An 18506-nucleotide genomic window follows, 5' to 3' on the forward strand; every position below is an offset into this window, starting at 1 on the left:
GCTGTCCCTTGTTCATTGGCTGATCTCAGTCTTGAAGATTTCTCACAATGCCCAGTTTGGGGGAGGGAGATGGAGCTCTGAGAATGGCTCACAGATGAGTGAGCTATTAAGATCACTTTCCACTCAAATAAAGTGCGCTGGCTCATAGACTTGCTGTAGCTCTTTCTGAGATCCTGGATGCTCTGCTGTGTACGGAAAGGACAGCTCAGGATGTAAACAAATGCAGTCAAGGAGTCTAGAGGCTGAATCTGAGATGGGGCCACAATGGCTCCAGCCCTGCTGCACAGACGAAAACCTGCCTATCAATTTAAAGATTTAAAGTACTGCCCTTAAGTTCAGCATATCAGATTCTGCTTAATTTATTGCCTTGTTGCCAGATTAATTAACCCATGCCTCTGCTAATGCTTCATATAGGCAGACATTAGCTGGGTTGCAGTTTGGGAGCATCTTTAGCATATCCAGGTATTTCTCTTTCTGTGTGCTTACCCTGGAAGTTTGTGCTCCAGCTGGCAAGATAAGAAAAAGTAGCTATGGCTAAGAGATGAACCTCTTATACCATGGGTCGGCAAACTAAGGCCCGTGGGCCAGATCAGGTCCAATTGCCTTCTAAATCTGGCCTGCAGATGGTCCGGGAATAGCTGCGTGGATCGCTAGCATGTGCGCTCTTTCCCTCTCCCTCTATCCCCCTCACGTGGCACCGCTGCCGCTCCCCCCTTCCTCCTGGCTTCTCCCCGCCCTGCTTAGAGGAGGAAGGGGGCTGGGCTTTGTTGGCGCCAGCCCCTCTCCGGAGCCCTTTCGCACGCCGCTCATCGTCCCACAGCCAGCCCCTGCCACTTGCAAGACACAGAAGCTGCGGTTGGCTGAGTGTTCCTCTCGAGCGGCCGCCATTTAAAGCAGCCCCTCTCCGGAGCCCTTTCACGTGCCACTCATCATCCCTCGTTCATTTTTTCCCCTTCAAAATATGGTTCGGCCCCCCACAAGGTCTGAGGGACAGTGGACAGGTCCCCTGCTGAAAAAGTTTGGGGACCCCTGCCTTATACCAAGCTTTGCTGTTTTCCAAAAATCTCTCACTAACCCAGGGCACACATATTTTTGTGAGACTGAACTTAAACAGTCAATTTTCATAGGAAAACAAGGTGATAAATACATTTAATTCGTTGGTGGTTCCTTCCCCAATGAATGCACATTGTGTGGTAAAAGAAGTAGAATGCTTCCATTGATAGCATTGCATTTTCCTTATATATGTATAAAGAAACATAATTTCTCCAGGTGTGTTTTGGCTCTGCATTTATAAGAATAGGCAAATGAGGAAGTATTAAAGGATTTTTTCCCTTCATCGATATAGGCAGAACTGTAACACTGTCAAATGAGACTATGTGAGGACGGGCTCCTTAGTTTAGTGGTTGCTCTTTTTAAGTTGCTCGTAGTCACATACTCCTGAGGTTTCCTACAAGTGCAGATGGTTCTGGGTGCAACTTGATACTTTCTACTGCTGCAGATAGGAGAAGTTGTATCCACAGTTTCTGGGTTGCTGGGGAGCTCATCAGAAGGATGGTGACAAAGCTGGTGTATCCTGAATGCAAGAAGGATTGCATGTAAACATTTAGCTAACTGACAGATGAGACTGACCTAAAATGTAATGATTCAAGAAGTGTTCATGTAAGAATGGTGTGTGTGTGTTTCATGTCGGACAATGCCAGCAGTTCTCTTCCTTTGTAGTTTATATTATCTCTTGCTTTTGAGGGGGACTGTGTCATTTCCAAAGGATTCAGACTAGCTTAGCTTGTCAACAGAGTGAGTTGCCACCTAGATTTATATCTTATCCTGCACAGAAGGCATACATAGACAAACTCCTTAATGCTCCCCAAAGTCTCATTCTGTAGTTGAGAGATGTCAGGGCAAAGGATGGCTTTGCACATGTGTGATTAGACCCGGCTGAAAGCACATACTACCTTTCTTACTTTCCACTGAGAAAGAAAACCCTAGATTGATTCTTGCAAAATTTTATTTATGTATTTAAATATTTATAGACTGTGTTTTCATATAAAATATAGCAAGATACTAATAAAAAGTAATTGTCTACAGCAGTTTTTTATACCTTTCAGAATATATTTTTAATGACTAAAATATTTCTTCTTTTTTTAAAAAATAAATAAATCAAAATAACCTTTGAATAGCTTCTACTTTGGAAGAACACATCTTACTCCTTTCCATGAAGAAGTTGCATGTTAAGTCAAAAAGGCTATATACAGAATGGAACTAAAACATCTGAAAATGAGACTGCGTACACACCATACATTTGAAGTACATTATCCCCCCCCCCAAAGAATCTTGGGAATTATAATTTACCCCCAGTGCTACAATTCTCAGCACCAAACAACAAGCTACAGTATTTGGGGGAAATAATGTGCTTTAAAAATATGGTGCACACACAGTCTGAGTTTGCTTTGCAGAGAGAAAGGGTTAATTTAAATGTATGTTTCTCTTATCGAGCACTGGTCAGTTTTCAGCGGACAATATAGCATCGCTTCATGCTCTCTGACTATCAGGCTTGAATTCTGTTCACTAGTGCAAATCTAGAAGGTGGTGGTTTTGACCATCTCTGTTCCTGAAGTGAAGTCTGAAAGAGGCGGAATGAATGGAGAATGACCCACCGGATTAGACAGAGTATCTGAAAATGGGCTTCCTAGCAGATATTAGAGCAAGAGTAGCCAATATGTCCTTAGACTACAGTTCCCATCATCCCTGACCGCTGATCCTGTTAGTTGAGGCTGATGTTGTGATCCAACAACATCTGGAGGGCACCACATTGACTATTGCAGTGCCAGAGGGAGTACATTAATATTTGTGCATTAAAAGCCTTAGCAGCTCACTGATTATTAAAACATTTATTACTGTGCATGATGTGAAAGATTGTGGTGGAGCATATAGTGTTGAACTTGAAGGACTGCAGAGAACTAGGTTCAATTCTAAGCCATGAAGTTCACAGGGTGACTTTTAGCAAGTGAAGTTGCTATCTTGTGGACTAATCTGTCTTTCAGGGTTTTGAGGATAAAACAGAATAATGCCATGTTTGCAGCCCAGAGTTTCTTGAAGAAAGGGTCAGAACCAGGTCTGACTATTTAAATAATGTGATTTAAGGCACATCAAGTTTCAATATTTCAGTGGGAGAGTTGAACATATGTTTATTTCTTGTTGATATCAGTGGAATTTTAAAGCTGCTTAACTTTGGCTGCATTATGCCCTGGGTGTGTTTTAGAAATTTACTTTGTTACTTCTGCAATCTGCCATGGGATGATGGGTTACAGCAGTGGAGGATTTTCTGAGGCAATTTGGCACAGCTGGCTTACTACATAATAAATGTACCTTTTGTTTGTCATTTTCCACATAGTCTGTCTTGCTTTCTTCAAGGATGAGATGCAGTTGTGGAGATATCTTGTGGGTAGTTCAAGCGCTTGGAAAATATTTTTTACATCAAGGCTGCTATTGCTACCTGAAATCTGGTTGCATGAGGGTCATAGGTGCCAGTTTTCTGCACATGCACACAGTATGACTAATAATGAGGAATGACTCTTTATAATCACCCACTCCTTTTCAGAGTTTGTCTTTTAAAATAACACTTTTTTCTGTGCTTGAGCACATCTGTCAAAATGGACCAGACTGCATTGAAGATCACTCCTTGCAGAAAAGTTGGTCTGCCCCCATCCCCCATCATGGTCTGAAATCAATTGGATAGTTGCTGGCTTGTTGGCAACAATCATGAACATTTATGGTGATTAGCTAGGAGCCCAGCATAATGTGGAAGAACCCGGCTTGAGTTTCTCCCATGGAAAACTCTGAGGGGGAGGAGTCTCCCATCCTGCTAGGTGGGAGAAACAGATTCTGTTCCTCCTCTAAGAGGAGAATTCAAAGGAAGGGGAGGGTTCAGCCTCACTTTGCACCACACTTTGACAATACTTGGAAACTGTTCAATTTTTTTTCATCACTACAGTGGTACCTTGGTTTAAGAACAGCCCTGTTTACGAACTATTCAGTTTATGAACTCCACAAAACCAGAAGTAGTGTCCCGGTTTGCAAATTTTACCTCGGTTTAAGAATGGAAGCCGAACGGTGGAAGGGCACCGGCGGCGGGAGGCCTCATTAGGGAAAGTGTTCCTTGGTTTAAGAACGGACTTCGAGAACAAATTAAGTTTGAAAACCGAGGTATCACTGTACTTAGTATATCTAAAGTATGGTATGAAATGGAAAACTGACCTCTTCTTTTCCCACCTTCTTTGTGTTCTTTGGGCAGAAGTGGATCTCCACCACTGGATATCAGACTTTTGTAACTGAAAATAAACTGTAAGAAGTACTGATTATATGTTAGAATATTATTAGAATAGTGTTGTTTCCCCAGTTATATGGCTATTGGATGTTCCATTGGTTATAGCTTCTGATTCTTGCTTCTAGCCCATATATTTCTCCCACCACACGGCCCCCCTCCCCCTTAGTTCCATAAACACATCCCCTGTGCCCCTCTATCCTACCTTATAAAAAGGCATTATTCAGAAAAGTGCTTTGCACGACCCACTAAGGAAAATAATAACACAATAACATTCAACAGTAGCAATTAATTGCACATGTAAGTCAAAATAGTATTTAAATTGTTTCGTTTAATTAATTCGACAAAAGTGATGAACTTGATCTAATGATACCAGCTTTCCAAAATCTGATAGTCATTCACACCTCCAGCAGCTTCTGTCGCCCCCATGCCTCTTAGTGCCCCCACCCGTAACCCCGCTGCTCCCCAGGAAGCTGTACCCCCCACTTTGGGAACCCCTGCTGTACTACATATTTGTCTTGCTGCTCCTTAACTCTTGAGTTGTAGCGCCAGTCCTGTGTGTGTGTGTGCCTGCCTGCTTGCAAGGCTCACTTGTGTTCCCTTTGTGACAAGGTGATGATCTGATTGGAGTAATTGGAGAGCAGTGGGCTTATCCTCAGCATGGGCATTGTGTTACCTCCATCGGAAAGGGAAGCTTAGCACTATAGGGATGCTGTGGGTTCCAAGGAGACAGAAACAAACTGCTTTCCGTGCATATGGGGGGGCCTTTTTGTGCAAGATGGCTGTGTGTACAGCATGGATGAACATCAAAAGAGAATTCAGGATCCTAAAACCTTCCTCTGTGTGCCACTAATTAGGCCATTAATGTGACCGTTTTCCTCTGCATAAAGGAGACTGTTATGGGACTATAGGCACCGCTGTGCCAGTTGCCTCTAATGCTGATCAGTACTTAATCTGCATGAATGAAATTAATTGCTGAATCACAGCAGAGTTAAAACCAAAGTTTGAAGTGGGTTTCAGGTTGAAACAAAACCTGGTTGCCACTGATGTAACACTCTGTCCGCATAAACACTTGATTGTGGTTAAAATAATCCGTGGAATTGGCATGGGGGAATTGAGCCAGGAGCACACGGCACTCTTCCAATCTCCTAACCATGAGAACGAGTGATGTTACACCTGCACAAGAGACAGGTTCCCACATATTGCAATCAGAAGTTGTCACATCCTGGAAATAATAGAGAATTAGTGAACTGCAAAATGTTGCCATGTGGGGCTTTGGCGAAGGTTGTTTAGGAGGGTATTTTTGTGTGTAGGAAGGGCTCACAACTTTTTTATCTTTCAAACCATGCAAAGAGTAGTCAGCTCATGTTCTTCTCCCCAACCCAAAACTAATTACACCATTCAGTGTTAAGATACTTACGAACAACAAGCTACACTTGATAAAAAATGTGTTGTAATAGGGATGGGCGAGAACCTTGCATATGTGTATATCCTCTTATATTGGTGGGTGTGCATATGTTTGAAATAAAAACACCACTTGGAAGTTCTAATACAGGTCATTATTTTTAATTTTACAGCTGTGCATGATTTCACATGATTTTTTCTTCCCCACCCCACCCCCCAAAAAGAGGAAATGGCATGAGGCAGTTTGGAGCAGTAAGAGGGGGCATTACCGTGCTGTAGTGGAAAGATGAGGCCAATATGAATTTGTAAAAATATTGATGCCAGGGCTTAAGCCTACCTGAGCCATGCTTATCAGTTTCAAAATCAACATAGGTGCACGAGAAGCTGCAGCTTACAAGTCCTTAGGAATTGTGTGCTGCATACTGGGATGAAACTGTTCTGCAATGTTATTTCACATATCTAAATCCCCCCCTTCCCATTCAGGGAAGCCTATTTTGCCTCCTCTCTCTATTGGACTTCCAATATGGCAAAGGCTTTTCTATTCTGCAGGCCAGACATATCCTATCCTGAGGTATGGTGTTATGGCTGTATTGCTCTTAGTTTTTCAGCTGGCTGCCTGTTTTTACCATTTCTTTGACATTGCATGTATTTGTGTTTTAATAGTTAACTACTTTGGTTTCTTTTGACAAGTGGTGTATACATATATCATAAACTGAAATAAAACATTGCCACCACATGTTAGAAGATAGCTGTTCAGAGGTGGTGTGGTAGCTGAGGGTGTGAAATCCACAAATCAGCTCTTTCAAGAGGCTGCTTTGACCTGCCTGTTGCAGTCAGCACTTGCTTTGTGGGGATGGATACAAGCCTGCCTTACGGAGCTGCTGTAAGGATTATGGAGCTAGTGTTTATGAAGCTTTTGTAAAATTTAAAGTGCAATATAAATGTTAAGTATCATAACAGGAGTCGGCTCAGATACCGAGGTGAAGCCCTACTCAAGTGTTAAGCCCCTGGATGAGAGCAGGCACATGTTTACTTTTAAACAATTTTCTGTCCCTTCGGCAAAAGATTTTGTTAGCAACTGTCAGGAGGTGTGATCCTCTACTCTGTTTAAGATTTGATGGCTCCCTCCACGCTGATTTGCCTTCTCAGTCCATTATATCTGTGCACAGCAGTAGGAGGCAAAGCAGTTGAAGAAGCCTGACCTTGTCCTATAACAATGAACCTGTGTGCAGAGGTAGCATCCCAGAGAAAAGGACCCTGAATAAGTAACAAGCTTGTGTTCTGTAGGTAGCAACTTTTGCAGTGAAAACATTCCAGTAGGCCTTGGACGTTTTCCTGAAGCTGAGAAGGCAAGGGAACCTCTTCTGTTAAATCTACCTATCTAAAAGACTTGGTGAAAAATTAAGCTAAGATCAACAACAACAATCAAAGCACATAATGGAAAGTCTGTGGGATCTTGATGCCTGTGCTTCTAGGCCAGGGGCCACCTGCACTGGTCATATATTTTTGCTGAGCTTGAACAAAGATGAAAACAGGACCAGCTCCTCCCTGTGAGCAGTTCCAACCAGTGAGAGGAAATGGAAGCAGCCGTGCAACAGGCACACACAGTTTCAGATCATTAGCATTTGACCCTTTTTGTTGGCTTCTGGCAGGCAGAAGCTAGGGATGATGATGGGCTGCTTTTCTTTTTCCAATACTCAGGGTTTTAGGGGTCCCCCCCTTCATCTGCTTAGACATGACTGTTCTTTTTTCCATAGAAGTATTGTGAAGTAGCTAAAGCTTGGGGGTGGAATCCTGCTGATAATGGCAGAGCAAATTTGAAAAACACTTTCTGCTTCTCCCTCCCCCAGATACACAGCAGAGGTTGCGAATAGCCATGCCTAGTGCATTTTTGTTTGACTGTCAGCTTCTTCCAGCTGGCATGGGGGGCTCCTCATTACAATGTCTCTCATTCTGAAATTGGGGAGTATCCCGTGGAGAATTAATTAGTTCCGTGTTGCCCGCTCTTCTGTGAGAATTGAGCTGAGGAGAGTAGGCAGAAGGAGCAGGGATGTGGCCCCACTGAAGCCTTGTGTCAGGGATGTGGAGGTTAGGAAGAAGACGAGCATAGGAAACTGCCGTATGCTGAGTGAGACCTTTGGTCCATCTAACTCAGTGTTGTTTACACTGACCGCCAACAGCTCCAGAATTTCTGACTAGGATCTCCCTCATCCTTGCCTGAAGTTGGCAGGAATTAAGACTAGGACCTTCCATATACACAGAAGATGCTGTGCCACTGAGGTGTGGCCCTTTCCCAAATGGACCATAAACAGATGCTGTTGAACTACAGCTCCTGTCAACCTCAGCCAGTGGCCAGGGATGATGGGAGTTGTGGCCTTCCAGGTATTGCTGCAGCTTGTAAGTTTCCCATCTCTGCTTTAAGCTAACCAGAGAAGCACTGTTGCGTCCCCATGACATTTGGAGTTTCTGGTAGGAAATACGAGGGGCTTTTCTCTTTGGAACCCCGGAGAATTTTCATTGAGAATGTTCTGGAAGAGTGGTGCCACCTAATGTGAGCAAGCCCCCTGCTTTATTTATTTAAAACTGGACCTCTTAATTGTTTCTGCTTCTCTGTTGCGTCTGTAGTTTTAGTAAGTTAAATTGATATTTGTACTGTTCCTACATTTTTGTTATCAAGTTACATAAGCCGCCCTGAGGGCACTCTGGGGCCATATGGCGGGGGTATCAGTATAATAAATGATAAAGGAGAAATGGGATAAAAGGCACTTTGCTGCTGTTTTTCAGTTCTGCTACTGAGTGCCTGTGTCTGATCTTAATGCCATTAATGGAAACTTGCCATCAAAAGGCATAATGCAGAGTATCAAGAGAAAAATTAAATTGTTTTTTTTCTGCCCATGGAAAATGTATGCAATTCCTGTAGCGTTAAAGTAATAATAGTAATAGTAATAGTAATTTATTATTTGTACCCCGCCCAACAAAGATTAAAAATGCATTAAAATGTCACACATTAAAAACTTCCCTGAACAGGGCTGCCTTCAGATGTCTTCTAAATGTTAGGTAGTTGTTTATCTCTTTGACATCTGATGGGAGGGCGTTCCACAGGGCGGGCGCCACTACCGAGAAGGCCCTCTGCCTGGTTCCTTGTAGCTTAGCTTCTCGCAGTGAAGGAACCACCAGAAGGCCCTCTGTGCTGGACCTCGGTATCCGGGCAGAACGATGGGGGTGGAAACGCTCCTTCAGGTATACTGGGCAGAGGCCGTTTAGGGCTTTAAAGGTCAACACCAACACTTTGAATTGTGTTCGGAAACGTACTGCAAATTTAAAGACAATTCCTCTCAAAAATATGACATGAAAAAGAGCTGGAGAAAATGGAAGCTGTTACGAATAAGGACAGGTTCACAGAACATATCTTATCTACATATGAGCAGTCAGAATCATCTCCAGCCACATGCTTGCAATGGACAAGCATATTGTGTGATCATACAGCTGGCACCAGGTCCCTTAATTATGGCAGCACTTACTTCAGTCACTGTGGTTGTAGGAATTGCTGCTAATTCTCTCCATGATTTACCCCCTTTTTACATTGCATTACATTTGCATGAATGGTGGGGGAGGGTCGTTGCTGTTATTGATGTTAATTTTTTGTATCTTTATTTTAGATCTTATGATTTATGTGGAAATAGTTCACCTTGGTTGTATATTTTTTGATATTTTGTTTATTGATTTTGACCACTTTTGTTATGCTGTAATTATGTATTTTTTCCTGTTGTAAGCCTCCTTGAGTGTGGTTTGGCCTATGGAAAGGCAGCATACAAATAAAATTATGTCTGTATGCATACAAGAAGTGATCAGGACTTGTAGCAGCAGCATCAAAAAAGTATTTTATGAATCTCCTTCCTTGTCAGTCTCTAGACCATTTAAATAAAAAATAGCTTTAAAAACAATGCGAAAACTGATAACTGAAGATAGGTGTGTGTGTTCTGTATTGTTTTTAAACCTAAGGCAGCCATGTTGAAAGCCCTGCTCCAAGTAACTATAGAGCAGGCTTCTAAAAAATTAGAATCTTCAGGGAGAAACTCTCCTGCAGTGACCTTCTGAGAATACAAGGGGTAAGATGGTCTCTCAAATAACTGGGTAATATGTAAATAATGTGAATTGACCCCCAAAATGTCTATGAAATTGCCCAGCAATGACAGTTAATTTTCAACATTGATAATCATTCTTCATTGTTGAGAGAATTTCATCATAATGCACGAAAGAGCAAAGCAGGCATTCTGTGCTGCTCATTTTTCCGTGTGCGAAGTGTTTATCTAATTTTGTCTTTTTTTGCATTGGCCATGTGAAGGGCTAAGTTAGTCCAAGACAGAGAAGAGTGGGGTTTGAAGCCTGTCCAAACTACACTCTTCATCATCTGCACTGTTCTGACAATGTATTTTAAAGCAAACTAGTAAGCATTGATTTAACTGGGCCTGACTAATGAATATCCATTTCTTGCTTCGTGCCCGTGCTTCGCTTTGCCTGCTCATTGTTTACATAATTCCTTAAAAGGGCTCTAATAAGAGGGCTTTAATCCCCTTCAGGGCTTCTGGGTGGATGTTGAGGGCTGTCCGCATTCCTGTAATGGCAGCAATCTGCAACTAGCTGGGTCTTGTATCAGCAGAAGAATAGACCGTTGACCTTGACTGCCAGGTGCCTTTGCTGTAGCTGCTTTTGCTTTGCTCCAGAGGCTCTTGCGTCGTCATGCTGTGATGCTGTTAACTGTGCCATGGTGTCAAGTAGCATTAATGGCAAATAGTTGTGTTGAGGGTGGGGCTGAAGAGTTCATCCACTATTCATGTGGTTTATATCCAATTCTCTTCTCTTTCAGGCCGCTGTGTTTTGAGGGAACCCTGAACCGGGGTTGACCAGAAGATGACCGAGTACAAGCTGGTGGTAGTTGGGGCAGGAGGCGTAGGGAAAAGTGCTTTGACCATTCAGCTTATCCAGAACCATTTTGTTGATGAGTATGATCCCACGATAGAGGTAAGCAACCTGCTCGTGTTCAAAACTAACCCATAGACATTTATTTTTTATCTCCCTCCCCCTTTAGCCGTGGTTGTCTTTGCATCCATCATGGGCTCCTACGAAAGCGGTCAAATACAAAGCTTAACCCAACTTCAGAAGCACTTATAGAAGAAAAGCAAAAGCTCTCTTTCCTTGCACAGTGGCAGGCCCTCAATGGAATAATAAGCACAGTAGGAGAAATGCTGTGGAGGAGACAAAAAGTCAATTTGAAATCAATCCTACTTGAAAGAGAATGGCTGGTAAAAAAAATATTTACAAGCCACCATGAGCTCCACCACTTTTTGAGCTTGTAGCGACTTTAATTATTGCCATGCTTTCTCCTTGAGGATAAGGCACTAGCCAGAGAGTTTGCAAACCTGAGTCACCTCTGGTGCAAGTTTTGTTTGTTAATCTACACATTCAATAAATTCACAAGACAGTCATTCTGAAACAGTACAACTCCAGGTTGCCAGTGGGAGATTGCAAGTTTTTTAATGGTCTCCATGGGAAAAATCTCTGCATGTGAGAAATCAGGGAGGTGTGTGTGTGTGTGTGTGTGTGTGTTTGCAGTGGCAGGTATTGTGATTGTCCCTTTCACCTGCAGCCATTGCTCTTGGCATGCTGTTAATAAAACACATATGGTTGGTTGACTGACCAAACCCAAAGAGTGCTCATCCTGGAAAAAAGTGACAAGTGGGGTTCTGCCTCAGGGTTCTATCCTGGGCCTGGTGTTGTTCAATGTCTTTATAAACGACTTGGATGAAGTTATAATTGAGGGGATGCTCAATCAGATTTGCAGATGATGCCAAACTGGGAGGGGTAGCCAGTGCCACAAAAGACAGAATTGGGATTCAAGATGATCTGAACAGATTAGAGAAGCTATACCGATGGCTTCAAGTTGTAAGAAAGGAGATTCCAACTAAACACCAGGAAGAACTTTCCGATGGCAAGAGCTATTCGACAGTGGAACAGCATCCCACGAGAGATGGTGGGCTCTCCTTCCTTGGAGGTTTTTAAGCAGAGGTTGGATGGCAATCTGTCATGGATGCCTTAGTTGAGATTCTTGCATTGCAGGCGGTTGGACTCAGAGTCCCTTCCAATTCTACGGTTCTATGAGATACATACCCACACCTACTTAGGTGGAATATAAATAGCTTAAATAAATACATTTTAATATACACACCCACTCACACCTCCAAACTCTACACACACACACACGTACATGTGTATGCCACATACATGTGTGCACACCTGCATATAACCTTTGGGCTTCCTTCAGCAATCTCTTGTGGCATCTGTCCCTGATTTTCCTTGCAAAGAGAGAAGTTGAAAGATTGCTTTTGCATCACCCTGCTGCAGAATGTTTCCCTCCATAGCCTTGAGGGGCTAAAGTGTTATATAACCCAGAAGCTCTTTTTCTCCTCTCCCCCCCTCCATAGGTTGTCTGGGGAAGAACCATTGGGGGTACAATAAAATGGGAACAAAGAGACCTGGGAGTTGGAGTTCTTATAAATAAATTCTGCTAATGCAAAATTAAGTGAGAATTGGTGACTTGTTTGAGGCCTCTTGCATTCATTCACGTTTGCTAAGGTCATTCCACCAGCATTTAAGGATTCCAAAGGTGCTTAACCAGGCATAAGCAGACTCCAGCCCTCCAGATGTTTGGGGCTACAACTCCCATCATCCCTAGCTAGAAGGACCCAATGGTCAGGGATGATAATGGGAATTGTAGTCCCAAACATCTGGAGGGCTGGAGTTTGCCTATGCCTGTGCTTAACTTTCAAAGCTAAGCAGATGAGAGCAAATAGAGTGAGTTTTCTGTTGTATCGACTTGGAGTTAGCAATAAGCCCAGACAACTTCCTTCCCATATACGCAATTAGATTTATTTTGTCTGTTAAGTTTTTCGGTTTTTCTCTTCATTTCCCAGACCTTAAATATGGTCCTCAAAACCTGAGACCTCATCAGCATTTTTAAGGTTCTAATTGTTCATTTAATGAGGTGTTGATATCAATAGTGTAAAGCAGCACATTTTCAGAATTTGTACTTACAGAACTGATTTATATAGACCATCTCAGAGATGATCTCATCAGCAGACTTTCCATTCTTTACAACCTTTGGTCCTTTTGTTGTTGGGGGGGGGATGTATTTTTTTCTTCAGATTTCTGAACTTGGAACTTTCTTTAGCTGTCAGAGCATTACAGTGGTGCCTCGCAAGACGAAATTAATTCGTTCCGCGAGTTGCTTCGTCTTGCGATTTTTTCGTTTTGCGGAGCGTGGATTCCCTGGGTATTAATGGCTTTAAGAAAAAGGAAGCAAACTCGCAAGACGTTTTCGTCTTGTGAAGCAAGCCCATAGGGAAAATCGTCTTGCGAAGCAACTCAAAAAACGTCTTGCGCATTTTTCGTCTTGCGAGGCATTCGTCTTGCGAGGTACCACTGTATTAAAGTTTGCTTTTTGATTAAGAGAAACATTAAAATACTTTTCTTTTTGGTAGGGAGTTGGTTTTGCTTCCTCTGTGTCTCCCAGTTTAGCTTTCTCTTCTCTTATTTTGCTTTTATTTACTACTTGCAGTTCTTCCAGTGCAATGAAAACGTGCTGAGTAAAGCTTCTTCATATAACCCCAACCACTGCCTAGCATCAGGCATTTTGATTAGGGGAAGGAGGGAGGGAATGGGGTGGGCACTGTGACACAGTCGCTGACTATGTTGCTTTAAGTTCCGGTGTCACAGCAGCGTTGGGAAACTGGATCCAGCTGGTGGGCTGAACCTTTATCTCCCCTGGGGGCCAAGTTTAACATCAGGTGACATGTTTTTGCATGTGTGGGTTAGCAGCTGATTGTCTGGGCTTGCAAAGCACCTCCCTTGGAGCTGTGCAGGCCCCAACTGTCAGTTGATTGGCCACGCTTGCAAGCGCTCCTTTGGCCCAGTTGTGTCTTTACTTCTCCCACCCAAGTGTAGGGCAGGTGGTTGTGGTTTGACCAAAGCAGCCTCATGGCCCAAATTGGGGAGGCCTGGTGGTCTCAGAATATAACATCTGGTTGTAAGGCATGGGGGTGTGACTTGGCCAAAACTACCTTGTGGGCCTGATTACTTTTGCAGATCGGAGCTTCCCTCAGGGATATTCTCTTCCTTATGAGCTCCTTGACTAGCGTGAGCTGATGTTCCCTTTTGGTTTGTTTTTAAAACATCTGTGCTCTTGCTGCGCTTCCAAGCAGTCTAATCAGTCGCAGGATTCCAAGGCAGGATTCTCCTACCATGCTGAATCCCAGTTAGTCTTTTAACTGCAAAAATGGTGGCTAAGAAGAACTGAGCTGGCTGAGAAGACAATCCAAATGGATCTGGCTAATAATGACAAAATGGACAAAATGGATACGTGTGCATGTTTACTAAAAAATAAGTCCCTTTTTGTGAATTGATACATACTCCCAGGTAACTGCATAGGATTGCAGCCTTACTCAGTTATTTTTGGAATTAAAAAGTGCAGTGCTAAGGCTCTGTATATGCATTGGTTCTGTTTTCCTTGTGAGAAGTTGATGTAAATGCAAACATGCAATTATTATGCAATTACATTATGATGTGAATTATGCAATTAAATTATGATGTAAATGCAAACATCTTCTACGGAAACAATTAACATGATAAGACTATCAGGTAATTAGTGATCTAGTAATATGGGATATGTCTGCAAATGATTGTCTTGTGCATTGTGGAATTCAGGTGCAGCTGCAGAATCCTGAGAACCTTCACTTAATTAAAAAAAGACCACATTTCTAGCCTTTTGGTTGTGAAGAATGCTTTGAAAACATGCTCATTTAGCCTGCGTACAGATTAAGGGCTGGTTGTGCAATGACTGGGAGCTAAATGTGTAAACTGTTTTATGTGGTGTGTGTAATCTGTGTTAGAAAAAGTTTCACATGAACACATCATTAGGTACTAAACCAGTTGACAGATGAATGTGCAGGTGGGAACTTGCCCTTAGAAGCCAGAAAGGGTCTGTGAAGGTTTCTATACTGTGATCTAATTTAATATCATTTATTTTGATTGTGGGGATTGGGGTATTCTTTTGGAGAGGTTTCCTCCCCTCCCTCAGAAGTAGATGTACCCTCGGACTGAGCCACATTGAAGCAAGCTGCATCTGTATACAAAGATGAGAACACAGCGCTGGAACAACCAAAGAGACCATTTCCATTACGCTTCTGAAAAGCCATTGGGGAGGCAGCTGATACATTATTGATGGGGTTATATAAATGCCTCTCTCTCTCCCCCTCTCTCATGAAAGAGTGAGATGCCAGTCACCTTGAAAGCAGCTGGCACCAAGCCAAGCAATCACTCAATGTTCTTGGGCTTTTCAGTTATTGTTCTGTCTCCCAAGGTCCCCCTTGGAGAGTTAGTTACTAGGATGGTCACAGTGAAGCATATCTTAGACTTGCATTGGTAGTAGTCTGGGCAGTTTCTGAATATTTAAAGAGTGGACTGTCGGATTCAGCAGCTGATTATATATATATATATATACCTTTGTTTGTGTCAGAACAGTAACACTCTACTGAATTAATACGCCTACTTCTGGTTTCCAAAGGAATTTGGAGGCCCCTTCTTAATGTTTGGCTCTTTTTGGAGATCAAGCCATTCACTTCCTTGCCCCTTGGTTTTCCTCCAGGAGCAAGGGGCAGCTATGCACAGTTTACACTATTCAGATAGTTCTGGGGTAGCGAGGTATATGGTGGAAGTGTACATGTGCCTTATTCCCGGTGTTGCCTTCTTCCCTCAGTTCTAGCAAGCACAGTTTCACTTTTCAGGTTGCTAGGCAGAAAGTTGAAAACCAGAACCTCCAAGGTAGTGTACTAAAGGAGGAAAAGGAGATTGCATAGAAGCTGAATGAATTTATTTGCCTCTTACTTCACTGTGGAAGATAAGGGCGGATGAACTGTGCGCGATTTCACTTTTTCAGGGAGTCCATAGCCCTTCAAAAGTTGTCATCACAGAAGTACCTGGCAAATTACTATATCCCATTTAGAAGTCTTTCTCAGAACAGCTAATGCCACAAATGAGTTGGGATTGTTAAAACTGTTGGGGATTTTAGGGACAATTCTCTCAGAATTTGAGAGAAAATGGGTTCTTGGCCTTTGGGAATGGAAGGAAGCCTTTCCAGTCAGTGTATTTTATAGCCATGCAGAATGGAATGCTAGAATAGACCTATTGGGTGTTCTCATAGGTGTGACTTAGTCATGATGTGCTGTATTGTGGATATAGGCACACAGAAAATGCTTATGCTGCACATGAACTCCATTCAGTGCTTGCCCACGGTATATTTACTCACTGGCCTGTATGTGGTGTGACCACAGGAGATGATTGTGACTCTCCCTTGAGCAAAGCTGCTTTTAGAAGGATTAGTATACACTAAATACAGCTAAGAAAATAGGTGTGTTAAGGCTGGGCAGCTCTGGTGTCAAAGGCATACCTTGTCTGTCCTGAGGCAGCCCTGTCAGTTCCAAGAACAGGGCCTTGGCTGTATTAGTTGCTACTCTGGCACCAGAGGTGTCACCTCTTCAAATGTTCCTCTTTCCATTTTAAGAGACTGGCTTTAACCAGCAGGGTAATTGAATCGAAATCCACTCAGACTGAGACGGCTTCCTGACCTGTTAACACCCTCCTGCTCTTTAAATTAAAGTGTAAGAATTGCTTTTTGCTAGATAAAAAGTCCATACCCCCCTCCTGCCACCAGGAAGTTTAAAGCCAGGCCCACCAACAACCTTAGACCTGTGAGATGGTTCCTCTGGAGGAAAAGAACATAATGGCTATAGTATTATGTTCAATAAAGTCCTCCCTTTCTGCTAATTTCCCCTTTATTACTATGTGATTCTCTTTATTTTTGAAGGTACTGATGCTGGCAGGCTAACAGAATATGTCCTGCATTCCCTGGGACATTTGAGCATCCTCTTCCACAGCAATTCATGAATTGAATTTTAAGTGGAAACAGAGCTCCTGCCCCAAAACAGGATGGCCAGTGCTGCACAGAAGTGCCCATATGCAGAAGGGCTTAACGTGGTCATTAGGCAGACTCAGCATGGACTTAACAATGGATAGATTTGATGGCACAGGAGTGAGATCAGATTCAAGAAGGGAGAGACTTTGATAAGAAATGAGTCTTGTGTAGGAACCTGGAGGAGGAGGTGGCAGTGGCAAGAGAAAGCTAAAATGACCTAAATTCACCCCTCTTTAAAATTCCTATTCACTAGATTTGGGTGAGTCCAGCAGTTGAGCAACATCTCAGTTGTGTTTTTCAGATGAGTGCCTTCTAATCTAATTGGCTGCATCAGTAGCTAGGGAAAGTAAGCTAGGACTATACATTCAAGAGCAAGGGAGGACCCCAGCTGAGATGATGTCTCAGCCCAGTGATGAAAATATCAAGTCAAGGTAACAAGCAAGTTAAGCAGCTGGGGTGGGGGGTTGGGTTGGCAGCAGAGCAAGGAGACCAGGGCATGCTACTCTTCCATTGGTTCCGTCACTAAGGAGAGGAGCAGAAGGAAAACCAAATGGTAGGATTCAGGATTGCCATAGGCGAAGTAAATGAAACACAGATAGAGGAGATACGCTGGTGCTTGCTTGATTGCTCCTCTTCTAATGCCTCTTAATTCTCCTATGCCCTCAGGATTCCTACAGAAAGCAAGTCGTCATTGATGGAGAGACCTGTTTGTTAGACATCTTGGACACAGCAGGCCAAGAAGAGTACAGTGCCATGCGAGACCAGTACATGCGGACAGGAGAAGGCTTCCTTTGTGTCTTTGCTATTAACAACACCAAGTCCTTTGAAGACATTCATCAGTACAGGTCAGTAGAAGTGAGCTGAGCAGCAGAGGGCATTGTATCATCTTCCTTTTGAAAAGGAAGACCTGGAGGGGAGGGACCACGCTGACTCCACTTTCAGATTGTGTTGTGCTACAATTCCACCACCCGAAAAATGGAGCTTTTACCCGATGATCAAGTTCAGCAGCTGGCTAATAGCAGTTGTTATTATCCCAAGGAGACTGCTGATGGGCCAGGGTGAGAGCTCAGTAATGTAGCATTTTAATGTTTCTGGGGGGTTAAAAGGAGAAGCAGCTTCTCTGCTAATTAATGGAGCAGTAGTTTTCGTGAAAGGGATCTTGTGGTGTCTTAGCCTTGAGATCCATGCTTTTTCTTTCTGGCCTGCTATCTATCATCTATCATCTATCTATCTATCTATCTATCTATCTATCTATCTATCTATCTATCTATCTATCATCTATCTATCTATCATCTATCTATATATTGCTCAGACAATGCAGATTTTGCACTAGAAAACCTGGTTCCCACATGAACTGTGCAAATTAAGCACATTAGTTTGCACAATTTATTCTGCTTCCCCCTTTCTTACTAGACTTGGGGTAGGACAAGGAATTCCTGAGCAATGAAGTTGTGTTCCCAGCTTTTGTTTAAAAGGTAACCTGCTCTTTCTCTAGGTTTCAAGATTTCAGATGGCATTGCCTATATATATTTAAGCATATTTATGCAACTATAAGGGCTTCTCTTCTGCCTTGTATTTGAAACGGCTCAGAGGATCTCTTTTTCTTGATCTGGAAAGTGCTATGGCAATGTTTGAGAGCTGTGACTGTAGAGTGGCAAACAAGGTCCCACTGTGCTGAGCAGGAAGAACATCGCTCAGGGTGTGAGCACAGACCCTTTGTCAACAACAGACTACACCCAGGCTCAGGGCCATACA

The 18506-nt window shown here is 42.9% G+C and overlaps 1 protein-coding gene across 3 annotated transcripts in view; it reads left to right on the forward strand.

The window, feature by feature from the left end:
• The window catches only part of HRAS (HRas proto-oncogene, GTPase), a 58420-nt gene that overhangs the window by 32787 nt on the left and 7127 nt on the right, over nucleotides 1-18506 (forward strand). For all 3 annotated transcript variants that reach the window (XM_081919813.1, XM_081919811.1, XM_081919812.1), the window contains exons 2-3: nucleotides 10593-10747; nucleotides 17418-17596. In XM_081919813.1, the coding sequence (XP_081775939.1) occupies nucleotides 10637-10747; nucleotides 17418-17596 (290 nt within the window). In that variant the 5' untranslated portion in view covers nucleotides 10593-10636. The remainder of the gene's footprint in view (nucleotides 1-10592; nucleotides 10748-17417; nucleotides 17597-18506) is intronic.

This window comes from Podarcis melisellensis, assembly GCF_964234715.1.
Source record: "Podarcis melisellensis genome assembly, chromosome: 1".
NCBI classification, from domain to species: domain Eukaryota; kingdom Metazoa; phylum Chordata; class Lepidosauria; order Squamata; family Lacertidae; genus Podarcis; species Podarcis melisellensis.